This window comes from Gadus morhua, chromosome 22 (genome assembly GCF_902167405.1).
Source record: "Gadus morhua chromosome 22, gadMor3.0, whole genome shotgun sequence".
NCBI lineage: Eukaryota > Metazoa > Chordata > Actinopteri > Gadiformes > Gadidae > Gadus > Gadus morhua.
In genome coordinates this window covers 22,333,827-22,351,286 of record NC_044069.1, presented here as the reverse complement: position 1 = coordinate 22,351,286, position 17,460 = coordinate 22,333,827, and the positions used below count along the sequence as shown (strand labels likewise).

Here is a 17,460-nt window from a genome sequence, read left to right as displayed (position 1 = left end):
GTGCCCCCCCCAGGTAGGCGGTGCCCTGCGTACTCTGCGTATAGGGAACGGCGGGCCTGTCTGTGTGTTGTGTTGCAGATATTTCAGTTACCAGCTAGCCCAGCTAGCACCCTTTTGTACGGTTACATGCTGCCATTCAGACATGCTGCCAGTCCGACATGCCGCCATTCCGACATGCCGCCATTTCTACATGCCCCCATTCCGACACCTTTTAGTGACGCTATTCCGACAGTCTATCAATCAGTGGCGCCAACTTCAGGTCAACATTGGGGGATAATAACTATTTTGTTTAAATGTGTTCAACCAGAAAGTAGCCATTTCAGTATTAGTTATCTGTAATTTATTTGATTAATTCCAAATTTTGGTTGGGATGATGTATGAAATAATCCATTCCATCAATTGACGACTGAATTTACAAGTGTGTTACGAGTGGCAGAGCGTGCACTTATTTAACATGCCCTGGGAAGGTATAAATATTCTATGAAACTTAAAACTGGACCATTTATTCAACTGGACCATTGGATTCAAACTCGATGCAGGATCACTATTTGAGTGAATTGCACGAACATTGGAATGAAATTAATTGTTTGCAGTGCCGCGGCAGAACGAATCAAGGAATGGGCGCAGTTAACTTCACATCGAGCATGGACATATTATAGAATGGACAGTGGATTCCAAAATAGCGCCCATTCATTCCTATGAAAACAGCTCAGAGCTGTGTTCGAAATCGTTCCCTATCATGGATGTAGGCGGAGGAGAAATATGGAGCCGTTTTATACAACCCATTCAGAGAAGTCCGCTTTCACTTAGATGTCCACTTCTTACTTTATTCTTACTTTTATTTTATTGTATTTTATTCATAATTTTCTATTTTTTATAATCTTATCTTCTATGCTTGTAATTTCTATTGGTACGGACTACGGAGCACCTGAAACAAAACAATTTCCCCCCTGGGATCAAAGAAGTTTTCTGATTCTGATTCTGATTCGATTACATAATAATTATTTAAAATATACCGTTAATTAGTTTAACGTTATATGGCTCGTGTTAATGAAATTGAACTTTTTAAAATAGTCCCAACTTTATTTTAATGCAAAAGAAAGTTTTTACATAGTTTTGTCATTTTATAATGTAATTTGCTGCAACTGCTGCTTCCGCTCTCTCTGACCCAAATTTGTATCTTTATTGAATTTATAAGAAAAACACCTTGTATACACCTTTTTGTATTTTAAAACAAAAATCATATTACCCCTCGTTTATATATTTCTGTTTCTGAAACGAAAATCAAGTGCCCAATATATACACAGACCCATCAGCTGGTGTACCCAGGGAAATCACTGATACAGTCAAGATGTTAGGAAGCAAAGGAGTCTGAACTTTATAAACACGCAATGAATCTTGGGATATGTTGGGCCGTAAAGGATACATCTGGTGTATCCTTCAAATCCGGGAAAAGAAGGCTGCATTTGTCGGCCGCATTTGAAGGAGCCTTCGAAATGGGACAGCCCTTGACGTGTCGCAGTGACGCAATCGCCCTTCGAATGCACCCTTCGAAGGATGCGTCCCCTGAATTGGGACACAGCCCATGAATTAAGGGACCCGTCCACAGCCCGCTAAAACGACTGTAATACCAGGCTTGGCCGCTGAGCACTGGTGGATTGCGGAATTATGCACTGTTCCTGGGGGCTTGATATCGGCCCAAAGGCAATACAAAGCGCTTTACAAAGGAGCAACGCGAGAATATAGCCCGCCCTTGACCCACCCCTTTCCACACAAATTCTCAAATCAACAAAAATAAACCAACAGTTTTTTTCCCATAGAAGGGAAATCCGTTAAACATTAGCTGCGTTTCCATCTAAAAGGCAATGCGAATCTTTAGAAAGTTCGCAAAAAAGTAATTCCAATTAGGTGCGTTTCCATCAAGTGGTTGGAGCGGAATAGGGTGATGACCTTACACGTTGATGTCGGCAGGGTTGCTATGGCCGGTCGTTATGCGGAAATCGGAAAGACTGTCAGTCCTGTGTGTTCAAAGTTCGCTACGTCACAGCTGTTTCGAAAAGTGTGTTTCCATCTCCCATTTTGCGAATTTACTCTCTTTCGCATTTCTCAAAAACCACCTCAAGCGAGCGGATAAACCTTTTTAGGAATTAGAGGATTTTTATGCGAATTTTGGTGTTTCCATCACCGTTTACTGATTCGATACTTCAAAGTTTGCATAAAATCAGGGGGATGGAAATGCACCTATTGACTGTTATACAATATCCCCAACTTTTTTTTTTACCTATAGGTTTCCACTAAAAGGGCCAGTAAATATTCCCTCGCGCGCCAGATCCGTGTGTTTGTGTGTGTGTGTGTGTGTGTGTGTGTGTGTGTGTGTGTGTGTGTGTGTGTGTGTGTGTGTGTGTGTGTGCGTGTGCGTGCGTGTGTGTAAGACGTCCTCGTAAAGCTCCAAAAACACGACCTCAACACAAAGAACACTCTTCAAATTAGCCTACACATACCTGTTTGAGGAGTAAATTTGCTTCAAAATCGAAAAAAACAATTGCAGACAGCCTGCTGCTGTGGACAGGTGTCATCAGGGCCGCTGCTGGCCGTTTCGGTGTCCTACGCGGGGGGGGAGAGGAGAGCCCCTTTTTCTATATTAGGTAAAAACATCTAATTTGCCGAAATTGAGTGATAGGTTATACAATTAAGAACAAAAAAGTTATGAAGAGGTGGGCCTCTTCATAACTAATTTACATATTTTTTTCATTCATTAATGTTTTATTTTTTTACGTTTTTTACAAACCTTAATTTTTGGTGCCCCCCTCAGGTACTTGGTGCCCTACGCACTCTGCGTACTCTGCATATAGGGAGCGGCGGGCCTGGGTGTCATCAAAATTGGCTTGTGTAATAAGCAACGCCTTAAGGTACGAACACACAAACGCGTATCCCGCGTACGACGCGTATAAAATCGGCAATTTTTCCATAGGGAACCATTGGTTTACGCGTGTATGAGCTGCGTACACGCGTTACATGCGCTAAAGCAACATTTTACCCGCGTTAGCCGCGTATGAGCCGCGTATATTTACGCGCGTACATATACGCGCGTACATATACGCGCGTACGCGAGGAGTTCAAAAAATTTAACTTTTTACGCTCATACGCATGACGATTAGCCGCGTTGCCCAATCAGCGTTGAGCTTGACCCGACGTCACTGGCAGAGAGTAGTGAGCTTGGACAGAAGCATACGGCCGACAACTTTCTTTATTCTGTGTGGAAATAGTAACATAGTTACGCCATTAAATGCGTTTATGGAAACATTTTTAGCGAGAAATGTGCATTTTACTTTCGTAATGTTTGCTCGGTGAATGTGAAGGATGTTTGGTTTGATAGTTATGACGAAGAGGGAACGCTCCGTTCACTTGCATGGACATGGACTCATCTAGGCGCGTAGGAGCGTAGGCGCGTAGCTGCGTAGGACCATTTTTGACACAAAATGGTCAAGCAACATTTTAGCTGCGTTACGCTCGTAAATCTTTACGCAGGTACGCGTTGGGTGTGTTCGTACCTTTACGGTGGGAACGGCATAGGCGTCGATTACGTCGGGTACGCGTCCCCACCAGATTTCGTCAAGAATCATTTTGTGCCCACCACTTTAAAAAAATCAATAATAATAATGACGTCTTTTGTAGCACTCCTCAAGTAGTCCGGTAACTTTCAACCCCAGCATCTTCGGTTGCTAAGCGACGTCAACGTCTTTGGCGGACTATTTCTCTGCTGATCAACGCTACGAATGATAACACATACATTGGAAAAAGACACACTGTGTGAAGTTATTTTTTCGATTTGGCAAGTAGCCATTACTAATAATACCCTTACTCTTTGGCTGGGATGATGAGGCATCAGACAATCAATTCATTTTAGCATGAATACATAGGTAAGAAGCACCAGAGCAGGTGGATAGTACCATGGACAGTATCAGAACGATAACCTGTTGAACTAAATGGATGTGGTAGGCTACACCACGGGATGCATCTGCAGACCACTGCCACATAAATAAAGGTAAGACGCGATATTTATTGCTTAAGATTTGCTGGTGCTGTGGCGAGGTCTTTTGTGCCGGTTTTAACTTGCAATTGATAGTCGGTGGAGTCAGTCTCTTGTTGACACAAAGTGACTTTTGGTTATTCATGCTTTGCTTGAATTCTGGAATAATTGTGGGGGGGAGTTCATGAGGTTTTGTCAGAATGCTAGTTTATATTACAACAAATATATATTTTTCTTTTTCAATCTTGACGACTTTTGTAGTGCTGTGTGTAGCCACACCTTTGACCCTTGATACAACTTAAACACGCAGTTAAATTCCTTTCCTAGTTCCTCTTGTTCATGTTGTTAGCTTAGCCATATCATGTCACGTTGTCAACATTGGATACATGGAGCAGAACATAGTGGGTCATATGTCCGATGCTTTTTGAAAACGTTTTCTTCATAAAACGGGCCAGACAGATTTTGTATACATTTTATTCCTCAGTAATTAGCTACATGGTTATGCCGTCTTTCATAACCTTTCATTACCGGCAATAAAGAGAGAAAAAAAGAGTGCATCCTCATTGTACCCAGCACTTCTAAAAATGCACTTCCGAATGCGTCTCTGTCCCCAGCACATTTCAAACCAAATTGACGCCCATGGGGAACGGTCATGCGGTTCATCTCGTCAGTCCAACTATTGTTGATGATGGAATAAAGATCTGTTCAACGGTAGCATTAGTGCCAGGCAGACACACAGCAAATTCTAAATTAATTTTTGTCTTGTAGGCCTAATCTCCCCACTTCTGAAATGAGCGAACATCCCCTGCCAGCGCTCGTCCGCCCAGTGGACGAACGCTTTCCACTGTGTGCAGATTAAATCGTGCAGAATTCCATTGTGCGATTATCCCTGTTGCGTATGCCCTCACACATTGTTGAAATCACATGCTGGATGCTTTAATCTTTCTATGTGTTTTTTTAAGTTAATGACCGGGCTATAATAAGACCACGTTGGTCAGTAATCGTGGACAAAAGGGGACTCATTCATAGTGGATGGTGGAAACCAGGACATTTTAGCATCCCGACAGGCTTTTGCTGGGACTCGGGACACGCAACTCAAAATCGTGACTGTCTCAATCACCAATGACGAATGTCAGTGTAGGACACTACATCGCATGAAACTAAGAAATAATCATATTAATTAATTAAAGTACAATGATAATAGTTTAGGCTAATGCAATATATATGAATGAGCTCATGTCGGAATGGCGGAAGGTTTGGAAAAAAGTAAAGTACCGCCACTCTGACCATGGAAACAGAAATTGTCAGAGTGGAGGGACGTTTGAAAATAATGGCTAAAAATAGATAGTGCAAAATAATGCAGCCAAGGAGGTAGCACATTTCCTGATTTTTTCTTTGTGAGTAAATTCCCAAATTGTCCATGAGCCCTTAAGCTCTATATCAGCTTGATCAAAATCTCTTCCCTAATCCTCAAAACTTCAAAATCTTCCCGAAATGGATAGCAAATAAATGTAGCGATTGGCACGAGTAACACGATCTACCCGCACTACCTTTGCGACAGGTATTTCGACAGATGCATAATGCAATGGATCAATTGTATGGCTACTCAGTGGTTATCACATTATAAACAGAATTATGAACAATAGGCGTAAAGCGAAAAAAACGCAAAAGGCTCATTAGCATGTCACATAAAAGCTGTAATTTATTCTGTTTCAATAAATCTTTGACGTAGTAAAATTGTTGCTTTAGAAAATACTTCAGCTATCCAAAATTTGAGGACGCACATGGGAAACCTATTGCTTTTTGTTAATCTTTTTTATAATGTGTATTTTCCTCACAACAGCAGATAAATAACATTCCAAACATTATCATATATCTACACATTAACAATACCGTGTCCTCTCTTTCATTGTGTGAATTTGGGGCAACATGTGTTTTATATCATGCAAACAAGTTTAGAGCTTGTACACAAACTGAAATATACAGTCATGACAATGGCCAAATACAGTAGTCTATTTCCCTTCTAAAGGTCTTGGTAAATGAATAAAAAACATAAAACATGTTTAAGTTTCAATGACGTATGTAACTCCAAATTGTCCTGAAGATCTTCTGAACATGGCACATCAACAGAGTTTGCAACATACATGTTTCCATCACAATAAATAACTAGCAGCAATTTAAGATCTAGAGAGCAAATGTGTGACACGTCAAATGCGAATCAGAAATCAATACAGAGGCTACTTCTGTTACAACATGGAACATTTCCCAACCTTCTGAAGCCAACCAGGAGCTGATAATGTGAGCTGACTTCAGTAGAACACATGTGAAAGGTGCAGCTGGACTAAACAGGGCCTTGTCCTTCAACATTCACCTAGTTTCATTTAGAGTGTAACATGTATATTCACCATCAGAGTAGGGCTGACCAATACATGTTGATGGAATTGACATCATGACACTCAATTTGGATTCTGTTTTGGAGTGGTTCAGGTCCGTTGACAACCTTTCTTTAGTTTACAAAAAATAAAAAAAGGTACCACAATGAAGGATTAGGAATCAAAACTTTATGATTGTTGTAATAAGGGAAAGGTTTGGCATTAAATATCCGTTGCTGTCCGATTAGAAATGTGTAGTCCTAAATGTGTCTTGTAACTTAATTCACCACTTGATTGCTTAATTGACCTATGTGTTGTTTTGAAGCACAAGTGTAAGGACGTTTCTGGCCATTTGCAAGGGTTTGTTCGATTCCTCCAACTGATATATACATTAAAACAGATGTTTGAATACAAACGATGTGGGATTGAATGTATTTCAAGAAGCATATGGCACTTTAGGTAAGGTTGGCTTGCCAGTAGATAGAAAGCAGAAACCTGTGAGCAGTAGTGAAACAAAACATGCTTTTGGTAGCAATAAGGAATGTCTGCAGTTAGGAAAATAACATCAACAGCGTTAAGATGAGTCTATCATTGTTAACCTTAGGTTTAGACCCTTTTTGCAGCCCCAAAAATACTTTTTATGGATTCTTAAAAATAACCAACCAGTGGAAATGATAGTCAGAGATAAACGTAGCCACATTCTTACTAAATGTTCCTTGTGCCTCGGGAAACTAAAAGACCCAATGATGAGGAAGCAATGCAGACTGACATCACAGTTACACACATAAACCGTAGAGTGGGAGTGTTAATCAGTCAAAACACACTATTTGTTTTCTGCATCATTTACACATGTACACAGAAATATTTGTGAACAAAACACATATTTTTTTCAGTCAGTAATTCAGCAATGTTATAAACTGCTTACTAATCAGTTTAACAATTACGATTTCACTATCCGTTTAGTATACCAAGTTCGACCGGTCCAGCAAAGAAACCTCAGCTTTGGCTTGGATCATAAACACAACACCTATTGAGCATTTAAATAAAAGATAGCGAAAGGAAGAGAAATAAAGCACAATGGTGGGTGGGCCCTGTGTATCCGTAGCAACCACAGGAGAATAATGGGGTACCAAGCATCCGACATGAAGTGACATCAGTCATGAGGGCGTTGTGTGAAGCGTTGAGCGAGTGAACTCAGGAGCGCACCGGTCCACGTCGCCATAGGGCTGCACATTACTACAGGAAGGATTCAATGGAGAATAAGAAAAAAACGGAAGACAAATAATAATAAATAAGACCATAAAGGCAGAGATCTCCGTACGAGCCAAGGAGCTTTGCCGCTGTGATTTGTTGCACAATTATAACCATACTGCATATTCTACCCCACTTCAAGGTGGACTTTTGGCACAGAGACACGTAGAGCTACTAAAATACAAAGTCAAACAGGATCAGTCACTTTGTTTTTGTTTTAAATAGATCAGTTGACGAAGAAAGTTAATTTATAGAAAAAAAATATAAACGTCCACGGCTGGACCGCGGCACGTAAAGCACTCGGTTCTTTATCTCGTTCTCAAAACTTTAAAAACAGGCAGACGGAAGCGTGACAAAATTGCTCCATTTACAAGCCTTAACATTAATGTTTTCTTCTGCTCCTGGCCGCTGACGCTGTTGTACTACCAAACAAGCATCAAACAAAAAGAGCGCGAAATCAATCAATACAAAAATACATACACAACAAGACAGGTGTTTTCATTGTAATATGGACATGGTTTTATGTACGTATCCAGCCTCAAAAGAAGAGAGGATGTGATAGAATATCAGTTAGGCAGAAGAAAACAACTAAAAATGGTGCTTTAGGACCAATCCTGCTCTTTACAATCTGAAATGATTCAAGCCTCTTCAGGTGCTCAGAGAGGCTTCCGAGAGAGCCATGAGACATACAAAACACATCCTTAAGGAACCATCCCACCAGTGGACCAGCCTCATGAATACCCACCGCTCTTTTCCACGGCACCAATCAGCACAAAGATTCAGTCAAACAGATATCGTACAAACGAGTTACAACAGCCGCCTGCTCCTCCCCCCGGTCCTTCCCCCCCCAGCAGAGCTCCGGGCTGGGTGTGGGTTCATAGGGCGGTGCCTTTAGCGGGGGGGGTCCCTCTGTTATGAAGTGTACCCCGAGGGGGAGGGTTCTAGCTGAGAGCCAATGCAGGGCAAAGGTCGGGCTGGAGCGCCTTATGGCACCTTCGGGACCCCCTCCAACCCCGGGAACCCCTCCAACCCTGGGACCCGCGGGGCTGGACCCGTGCGTCAGTCAAACGGGTCCAAAAGAATAGTGTGTATCGGTGGGCGTGTTTGTTTACTGTGTGTGTGTGTGTGTGTGTGTGCGCGCGCGCGCGTGCGTGCGTGTGTGTGTGTGTGCTTTGATAGTGCGTCTCTGTTCAGGCGCGTGGCTCCAGCTTGTGTGAGAGCTCAAAGAGAGTCTGCTGATTGTCAATGATGTGCAGGCAGTGGACGCACGCTCGCAACTCTGCACTGTCGCCCCCGGTTACCTCGTTCCCTAAAAGACAACACAAAACACACACACACACACATATATACACAATCAGAGATGTATTTCAAAGTTTGCTCCAAATCACCCATCAACACAAGAAAATAAAATCACATGCACGTGTGCGCGCACTGAGGCAGAGGGCATGTGAGGATTGAGGTTCTCATTTTGAAAGAGAAAGTGTCCCTGAAAATGGTTGCTTGGAAACTGAGGGGGAAAGCAGTAGGAGACCACTAGGTTGTGCGGCACAGCCACCTGCCAGCAGAGGGCAGTATATGCAAAGGCATGTATTAGCATGAGCTGGGTTGAGGGTACGACCTACCTGGTTGGTCACTTTGGCAGTGGCGAATGAGACGCACCGTGTCGGCTATCATGTGCTGTGAAATAGCAAGGCACACAGTTTAAAACGGTCAGAAAACTGTAATATGGCCTAATGGTAATTATATATGTATTTTCTTAAATAACCATAGGAAAGCGACTTACCAGCTTCTCAAAGTTGACAAGGTTGTCATGAAATGTCTTGTTTCCCTCGTGGATAAAGGTGATATCTAGAAGGAAAACAAGTGTATTAGGCTCTGCTCAACATCAATGTCACATTTGTGCGTATGAGATGAGTGTGTGTGTGTATGTATGAGAGTTAGTAAGTGTGTGTGTAATAGACAAGTGTGTGTGTGTGTGTGTGTGTAATAGACAAGTGTGTGTGTGTGTGTGTGTGTGTGTGTGTGTGTGTGTGTGTGTGTGTGTGTGTGTGTGTGTGTGTGTGTGTGTGTGTGTGTGTGTGTGTGTGTGTGTGTGTGTGTGTGTGTGTACCTTTCAACAAGAGGGGCATGAAGGGGATCTTTGGGGGCTTCATTCTCTTGAAGGCTTCTCTGTAGGCCTTGTGGTTGAGGGAGGGGTCCTGGTGTGTGTGTGTGTGGGGGGGGGAGTAGAGAGAGAGAGTAGTTATGATAGAAAAACAACAGCAAAGACAGTAAGAACTTGTTTAAACAACTGGTTACTAAGACCACTAGAAAGATTATTACCGTTATGAGCTCCAGCTCAGAGAACAGCTTCTTAAACTTTCCTGGACATTTCTGTAAGGAAATGGTAAGAACATGAAATATATAATATAATATAAAGTAATATATTAAAATATGCTAGATAAAACACACACACACACACACACACACACACACACACACACACACACACACACACACACACACACACACACACACACACACACACACACACACACACACACACACACACACACACACCTCCCAGGTCTGGTTGAGCCGGCTGACAGAGGCCGTGTTCAGTCCCATTATGATGGCGAAGGCGGAGTTCAAGTTCCTCTGGGCTTTACAGCTGAACACAAGACATATGACACAAAGCAGCCAATCAGAACACTTTGAAAGTCACACATGACAAAAACTAACCAATGACAAAACAATCAGGCCTTGTTTCCTCCGAGCGGTGCGATGCGGTTCGGTACGTCAGATGCGGCAAGGTTCGCTTAATGCCGCTTCCACCGCCAAAAGTAGTGCAAGGTCCCCAAATAAGCGCACTGAGCCACTCCTATTTGCGGTCCACCTCTGTTTGGGTACCAAGCGGTCTGAAAGGGTGCCGAAAAGGTGGAGCTACACAAGCCGTCCGTTGATTGGTTGACAGAATCGTCACTTCCATGTGACAGAAAAAAAACAAAAAAACAACAGTACCCGCATTGTGTTTCTGGACAACGGCGAAGGAAAACTGAGCTGTCCTGCTCCAAGCCACACCATACCGAACTGCTACGCTCGGTGGAGACGAGGCCTTAGACACTGTGTGTGTGTGTGTGTGTGTGTGTGTGTGTGTGTGTGTGTGTGTGTGTGTGTGTGTGTGTGTGTGTGTGTGTGTGTGTGTGTGTGTGTGTGTGTGTGTGTGTGTGTGTGTCAACCATGTTGATGTGAACCCAGGTGTGTGTTGGTTCTTACTGTGCTGCGATCTTGATGAACTTCTTCAGCAGCTGCACACGCTTGCTGAGCGACACGCACATGAGCACCTCGGACATCACCCACTGCTGCACCTCGTTGCAGCGCTGCAGCAGGACCGACAGCGCCGCCGTGTGGCCGCTGCGGGGAGGGCGGCTCAGGGTGTAGTACACCAGCTCCTGCTGTGATGGTGGGGAGATGAGAGACGGATCAGTTCAATGCACGCAACGTTGAGGATTTTGTGTGCGTGCGTGCTTAAGTGTGTGTGTTCGTTCGCGTGTGTGTGTTCATTCATTCGTGTTTGTGTGTATGTGTGTTCGTGTGTATGTTAGTTCAATTGTGTTTTTATGTGTGCATGCATGCGTGCGTGTGTATATATATATATATATGTAATATTATAAAGTATTACGCGCATTTAAAAAATAAACCTAATTATGCACACATACAAACACACACACACAAACAAAATAAAAAATATAGGTCTTCTACGTTATCTAGAGCCACTTAAAAGACCCATCCCAGCATGACAGTCTCTATAGTGGCGATGAGGAGCTCTTGCCCTGTTGCCACCACTACCCTGGTGGTGGAGCGTTGGTGCAATCCCCAGCAGAGACAGCCCACCACAAATTAGCATTTCCTCAAGCCGGGAGCAGCAGATGTTAGGAATTCAGTCCGATTCATTGGCTGTTTGTTTGATGCTTTCAGCACTATGGTTTGGTTCCGCGACACTATGGTTTGGTTCCCCCCCCCCCCCCCCCCCCCCCCCCCCCCGCCTAAGAGACAGCGCCCAGGGAGAGCAGCAGCCACTCTGAGAGGATCTCTGGCCCGACCTTCTGGAAGACTTCTGCATTTAAATGCATGTATTAAAGCGTAGCCTTGAGGTGTGTGCATAACACACAAGTGGGCCCACGTGCGTGTGTGTGTATATGCAAGTGTGTTTTGTTTTTGGGTATATGCTATGCAAGCTTGTGGGTATATACAGTATGCATGCGTGTATTCAAGTTTCTCTGTGGGCAAGTGTGTATGTATGCGTGTGCATCTGTATACATGTGTGTGTGCGTATGCAAGTGGATACATGCGTGCGTGCGGCTGTATGTATGCTCGTGTATGCGTGTGTGTATGCATGTGTGTGTGTACGTGCGCATACCTCATGGATGGAGTTGAACAGGCTCCAGTCCAGGTGCGTGAGAGCTGCCGCCACGTCCCAGGTGTTAATCCCCAGGAGACGCACCGCCCTCCTGCCCAGCTCAGCACTGTCTGTGAGAGCGGGCTGTGAGCGCACACACACACACACACACACACACACACACACACACACACACACACACACACACACACACAAACAAGGGTGAGAAAAAATTGCTGATATCCGCACCTCACCACACATGAGAAATAAGAATGCACTCTATCACACACACACACACACCGTGTCCCTAGGGGGGGGGGGGCTGGGAAATAAATACACTCTTAACAATCTATTCCATAGCAGCAATAACCGACTCCCTAAATAGGCCACATGTTCAACACAAGGCTGCGGTCTGTTGGGGATTCAAGACATGGAAACGCACAAAGACACTTATGGAGCAAAATCAAACACGGACGGCACATGCAAACGTATAGAGCAAAGAGAGAGCACTCACAAACCGATATAGCACACAAAATCAGACACACACACACACACGCACACGCACACGCACACACACACACACACAGAGACAGAAAAGAGAGAGAGAGAGAAATGAAACTTATAGGCCACACAGAAACACAGAGTGAAACAAATGCATAAAGAATACACAAACAGAGAGCAATCACAAGCATATAGAGCAAATAAAAATAGGGCGCTAAAAGAATACAAAGAGCACAAACAAGGGGGTACCAACATATAGAGCAGACCCAAACATAGAAAGCACAAACCAACAGGGAGCAAAAATAAACACATAGAGCACACACCAACATATAGAGCAGACACAAATATATAGAGAAGACCCAAACAGAGAGACCACGCACACACATAGTGCGCATAATAACATACAGGACACAGAGAGCCAACACTCACACATACACACATGGATCTGTGATGTAGGAATATATTAATGCATGTGGAAGTAAATGAGACTGCACAGCGGCTCATTGCCCCGGTTTGCCAGCAGCCGCTCAGAAAGTTCAATACAGTTCTCTAAACGTCCTCGTCTTCATCTAATATCAGTCATTAAGTCGTGCCTTCCAGCCAAACAAACTGCTGGGGCCAAAAAACGGGTTTGTTTTGCGGTTTGAAGCGTAACCATTCCCACCATTTCATTATTGCTTTCTTTGCGTGATTTGGAGGTGTCAAAGTTGGACTTTCCCCGAAAGGTACCAAAGACGTTACACTCCCTTATTGAAAAACAGATCTGATAAAAGGAAATCATAATATAATCGTTTTCTAACATTGTTTGAACACACGTCTTGATGTCTGTTTCAGCTAATGGGAGTGGATGTTATGCCCAGATGGCAAGGCAAGAAAAAGCAATTTATCGCCAACTTAAGCTTCCACCCGTGCATGATCTAGAACATCGATGCACAGATGCATCCGAGCAGAGCGCCGGGGGGCATACCAGGACTTCAGTGAGGTCCTTGCGACAGACTGCCAGTCTTCCTTGAGGGGTGAGAGACTCTGAATACACGCAGTCACTGGGCTGCAGCAGACGACGCTCTGTGGACACAGAGAGAGACAGAGAGAGACAGAGACACAGAGAGAGGGAGCCAGATAGTCCGACAGACAGAGAGAGATAGGGAGAGAGAGAAAAAAAACATTGAGACACAGTCAGTCAGTCAACATGAGACAAGAGTGAAAGAAAAAGAAGGACGAGTCAAAGAAAAAAAGAAGAGAAGAGAAACGGAGCAAAAAAGCAAACCAACAAATACGTATTTCATTGACGTTATCCATCTATATTCTATAACCTCAATAACTAACACTGAGGTACCCGGTCAATCTGCAGGTGCGTTGAAAAGTGAGTGAGTGAGTGAGTGTGACTGTGTGTGTGTGTGACTGTGTGTGTGTGTGACTGTGTGTGTGTGTGACTGTGTGTGTGTGTGACTGTGTGTGACTGTGTGTGTGTGACTGTGTGTGTGTGTGTGTGTGTGTGTGTGTGTGTGTGTGTGTGTGTGTGTGTGTGTGTGTGTGTGTGTGTCAGGGTTGAATCACCTCCTGTGTGCGAGACCACCGCCAGCACCATCTCCTCCTCGGACCGGTCCAGCTTGGATCCCACAATCCTGAGCAGCTCGTTAGCCTCCAGCATGCGGTGGGTGTGCACGCTCAGGTACGAGTCCACGCTCACGTGCACGTGACAAATGACTGAAGGGACAGGAGGGACACGATGGCAAATTGTCAATATTGTGTGTGTGTAACGCCAATGAGCTGATGATACATTAAATAATAATACATTCAAATTTAATTGCGCTTTTCTAAATACTCGAAGACGCTTTACAAAGTGAACACAAAATTGTATAATTGAATGAGAACGTATAAATAATTAAAAAGACTTAAAATAAAATAAAATTGTTTAAATAAAATAAAAGCTAAAATAGGTAGACAAAACTAGGAATACTTAAAAGGAAGAAGGGGGAGAAGGGAGGGAGGTTATTTTGTGAAAGCGATCTTGAAAAGGTTGGTTTTGAGGGATTGTTTAAATGATGGGAGTGTGTTTGGATGGTCAATGTAGTTTTAGAAAAACACTCTTTAAGATGGCTGACTAAAAGCACAACAGTTGTTTAAATGCTTGGGTAAGTCCTTGTCTATTGTGCGTCCGTGTGTACGTTCACGGTGATGTCACAGCACACAATTCTTTTAGCTGATAATACATTAAAAGGTTTTCCAGTTGCAGCCCAGTCGTCATTTCCCAACGCTTTAAACGCTACAATACTGCATATTTCTCAAGAGATGGTTCAGCTGGTTAACCGTTTCATTAACATTAAGTCGTCTTTAATTTGGAATAATAAAAGATAATTAAACATGATGCTGGGCCAGGCTTGTAAAACCTATGAAATATATAAACTAAGCACAAAAAGTAAGGAAATTTGTGTTTGGTTGATTATTTCTTTGTGGTAACAATGCTTTTTGGCAATAAATCTTATACTGTTGGAAAGCCTGTATATTTCCCTTTCAAATGGTGCTCCATTTGTAAGGAAAATGCGCTTGTGGGATGAGCAGCAGAGCTGAGTATGTGGGTTGCGCCCATGAAAAATGTGCCAAATCTTCTCTGCCAATGCCAAACAGCTTATTCTGCCATTGACTCGTTTGGTGTTTGGTGGATTGGATGATTGAAGTTTGAAGAAACAAGACATATTGTCAATTCAACAATTCATTCATTTCACAGACAGGAGCCTCAGTAGCGTGTGGAAGAACCATACACAGCCACAACAGCCTGGCACCTCCTCCTCATGCCGGTCTGGACTCATCACTGAACATAACGTTCCTCCACATGTTCAGGTTCCAGTGTACGTGTTGCCGACACCAGCGCAAACGGGCCTGACGGTGAAGGGCAGTCATGGCAGGCTCCTGGCAGCCCTATGAGACCGGAGATTGGCTGCGTGTAGTCTGTTCCGGATTGTCTGGGCAGAGAGCCGTCGGCCATATCATCCTGCAAACCTTGACTGCAAATCTGTAGAAGACAGCCTACGGCACCTAAGTGCTGACAGGGTGATGAAATGGTCTTCTTGGGGTGTCGTCTTCTTGGGATGCCCATTTCGCGGCCTGTCTTTGACATCCCCCGTTATATGGTAATTGGCCTTCAGTTTGGAGAGGGTACTAGGGCTCACTCCAAATAATGCCGCAACATGGTTTTGCGGATCACCAGCTTGAAGTTGCCCTATCACAAGGGCCCTATCCAGATCAGTCAAACGCGGCATGCCCATTCTTGGAGCAGACACTTACTGACTGTAGCTGTACTTACAGTAGTAGGGCCCATGCTCCCAGGTACTGCCAATCAGGTGTCAATCAGGTACCTGATTGGCAGCACCTGGGGGTACCAGAAGCTCAAAACAAGTGTCAATAGCAACAGAAAAATAACCTGTTTGGCAATGGCAGAGAAGATTTGGCAAATATTTCATGGGCGCAACACTCATACTCAGCGCTACTGCTCATCCCACAAATGCATGTTCCTTACGAATGGGGCACCATTTGAAAGGGAACTAAACAGGCTTTCCAACGGTATACGATTCATTGCCAAAAAATCATTGTTACCACAGATAAATAATCTACCAAACACAAATTTTCTTACTCTTTTTTTTTTTTAAGTTTATATATTTTCTAGAGAGACAGAGACCGAAAGGGGGCGAGATAGGAGGGTTCATATTGAGCGTGGTGGCCTCCCTGCCTCTCACCTTCTCTGTGTTCACTCTTTGGGCTTCTGAGCTGCACACAGTTCTCCTTCAAACTCAACTGCTGGTGTAGAGCCTTAGTCTGAGAGACAGAGACAGAGACAGAGACAGAGAGAGAGAGAGAGAGAGAGAGAGAGAGAGAGAGAGAGAGAGAGAGAGAGCAGAGACAGAGAGAGAGAGAGAGCAGAGAGAGAGAGAGAGAGAGAAACATTTTCAATCATCTAATGCTACAGTTTTCGTGAAAATAATCGATAGATCTTAATAGATGATATATCACTTAAAAAGTGTTTAAGTCTGGATGGTATTATATCACTCACCTTCTGAGATGGAGGGCAGTCATCCACCGTGCTGTAAAGACAACAAAACACACACACACACACACACACACACACACACACACACACACACACACACACACACACACACACACACACACACACACACACACATACACACACACACACACACACACACACAGGAGATGCATAAGAAACATGAGCCACTGCACCACTCACACAATATCTACAGACACTCATGCAGTCCACAAAATCAATCACACTTGTAAACAGCAAGATTCTTGCACACACATACAATATCAATCACCCTTTTAATCACACAACACAATATTAACATTTGCTAAATAATCACACACAAAATATGAATCTCACACACACACACATAATATTAACATTCGCTAAATAACCACACACAAAATAACAATCTCACACACACACACACTCACTGTCTGCGGCGCAGCAGCTTCTGAAACTCCTTCAGGTCTTTCTCCAGAGTGGGGAACTCATAGAGGTCCTCTAACACACACCTGTACAGAGTCTACACACACACACACACACACACACACACACACATACACACACACACACACACACACACACTTGAATCAATGCATTAACAAATAACGTGCTACAGATTACAGGCCTGGCATTACAGTTCATCTGTTGATCTGAATCCTTTCAGTAATGCGTTTAAAAATGTTGGCCTTTTTAGGCCTTTTTTTTAGAGAACCACGTGTATTTTAGCATCCATCAAAACTTGTGGGTGCATCCGCATACATATTCACATGTATGCACACATATTCTATCTGTAAATTCCACGTTTGTGTGTATTTTGGTGGATGCTTTTCTAATCTGATGCATGGAAGAATACCAACGGCTGCATCCATTTTAGCTAGGGCCG

At 43.6% G+C, this 17,460-nt stretch overlaps 1 protein-coding gene across 1 annotated transcript in view; it reads right to left on the bottom strand.

The window, feature by feature from the left end:
* Window positions 1-5,706: 5,706 nt before the first annotated feature.
* rapgef5a (Rap guanine nucleotide exchange factor (GEF) 5a) overlaps window positions 5,707-17,460 on the bottom strand; it is a 44,334-nt gene continuing 32,580 nt past the window's right edge. The window contains exons 14-26 of the mRNA XM_030347275.1: window positions 17,006-17,097; window positions 16,581-16,611; window positions 16,267-16,345; window positions 14,090-14,239; window positions 13,500-13,597; window positions 12,053-12,175; window positions 10,909-11,087; window positions 10,213-10,303; window positions 9,976-10,026; window positions 9,764-9,851; window positions 9,437-9,501; window positions 9,276-9,330; window positions 5,707-8,962 (exon numbers count right to left, since the gene is read on the bottom strand). Coding sequence (XP_030203135.1) covers window positions 8,844-8,962; window positions 9,276-9,330; window positions 9,437-9,501; window positions 9,764-9,851; window positions 9,976-10,026; window positions 10,213-10,303; window positions 10,909-11,087; window positions 12,053-12,175; window positions 13,500-13,597; window positions 14,090-14,239; window positions 16,267-16,345; window positions 16,581-16,611; window positions 17,006-17,097 — 1,221 coding nt within the window. The 3' untranslated portion in view covers window positions 5,707-8,843. The remainder of the gene's footprint in view (window positions 8,963-9,275; window positions 9,331-9,436; window positions 9,502-9,763; window positions 9,852-9,975; window positions 10,027-10,212; window positions 10,304-10,908; window positions 11,088-12,052; window positions 12,176-13,499; window positions 13,598-14,089; window positions 14,240-16,266; window positions 16,346-16,580; window positions 16,612-17,005; window positions 17,098-17,460) is intronic.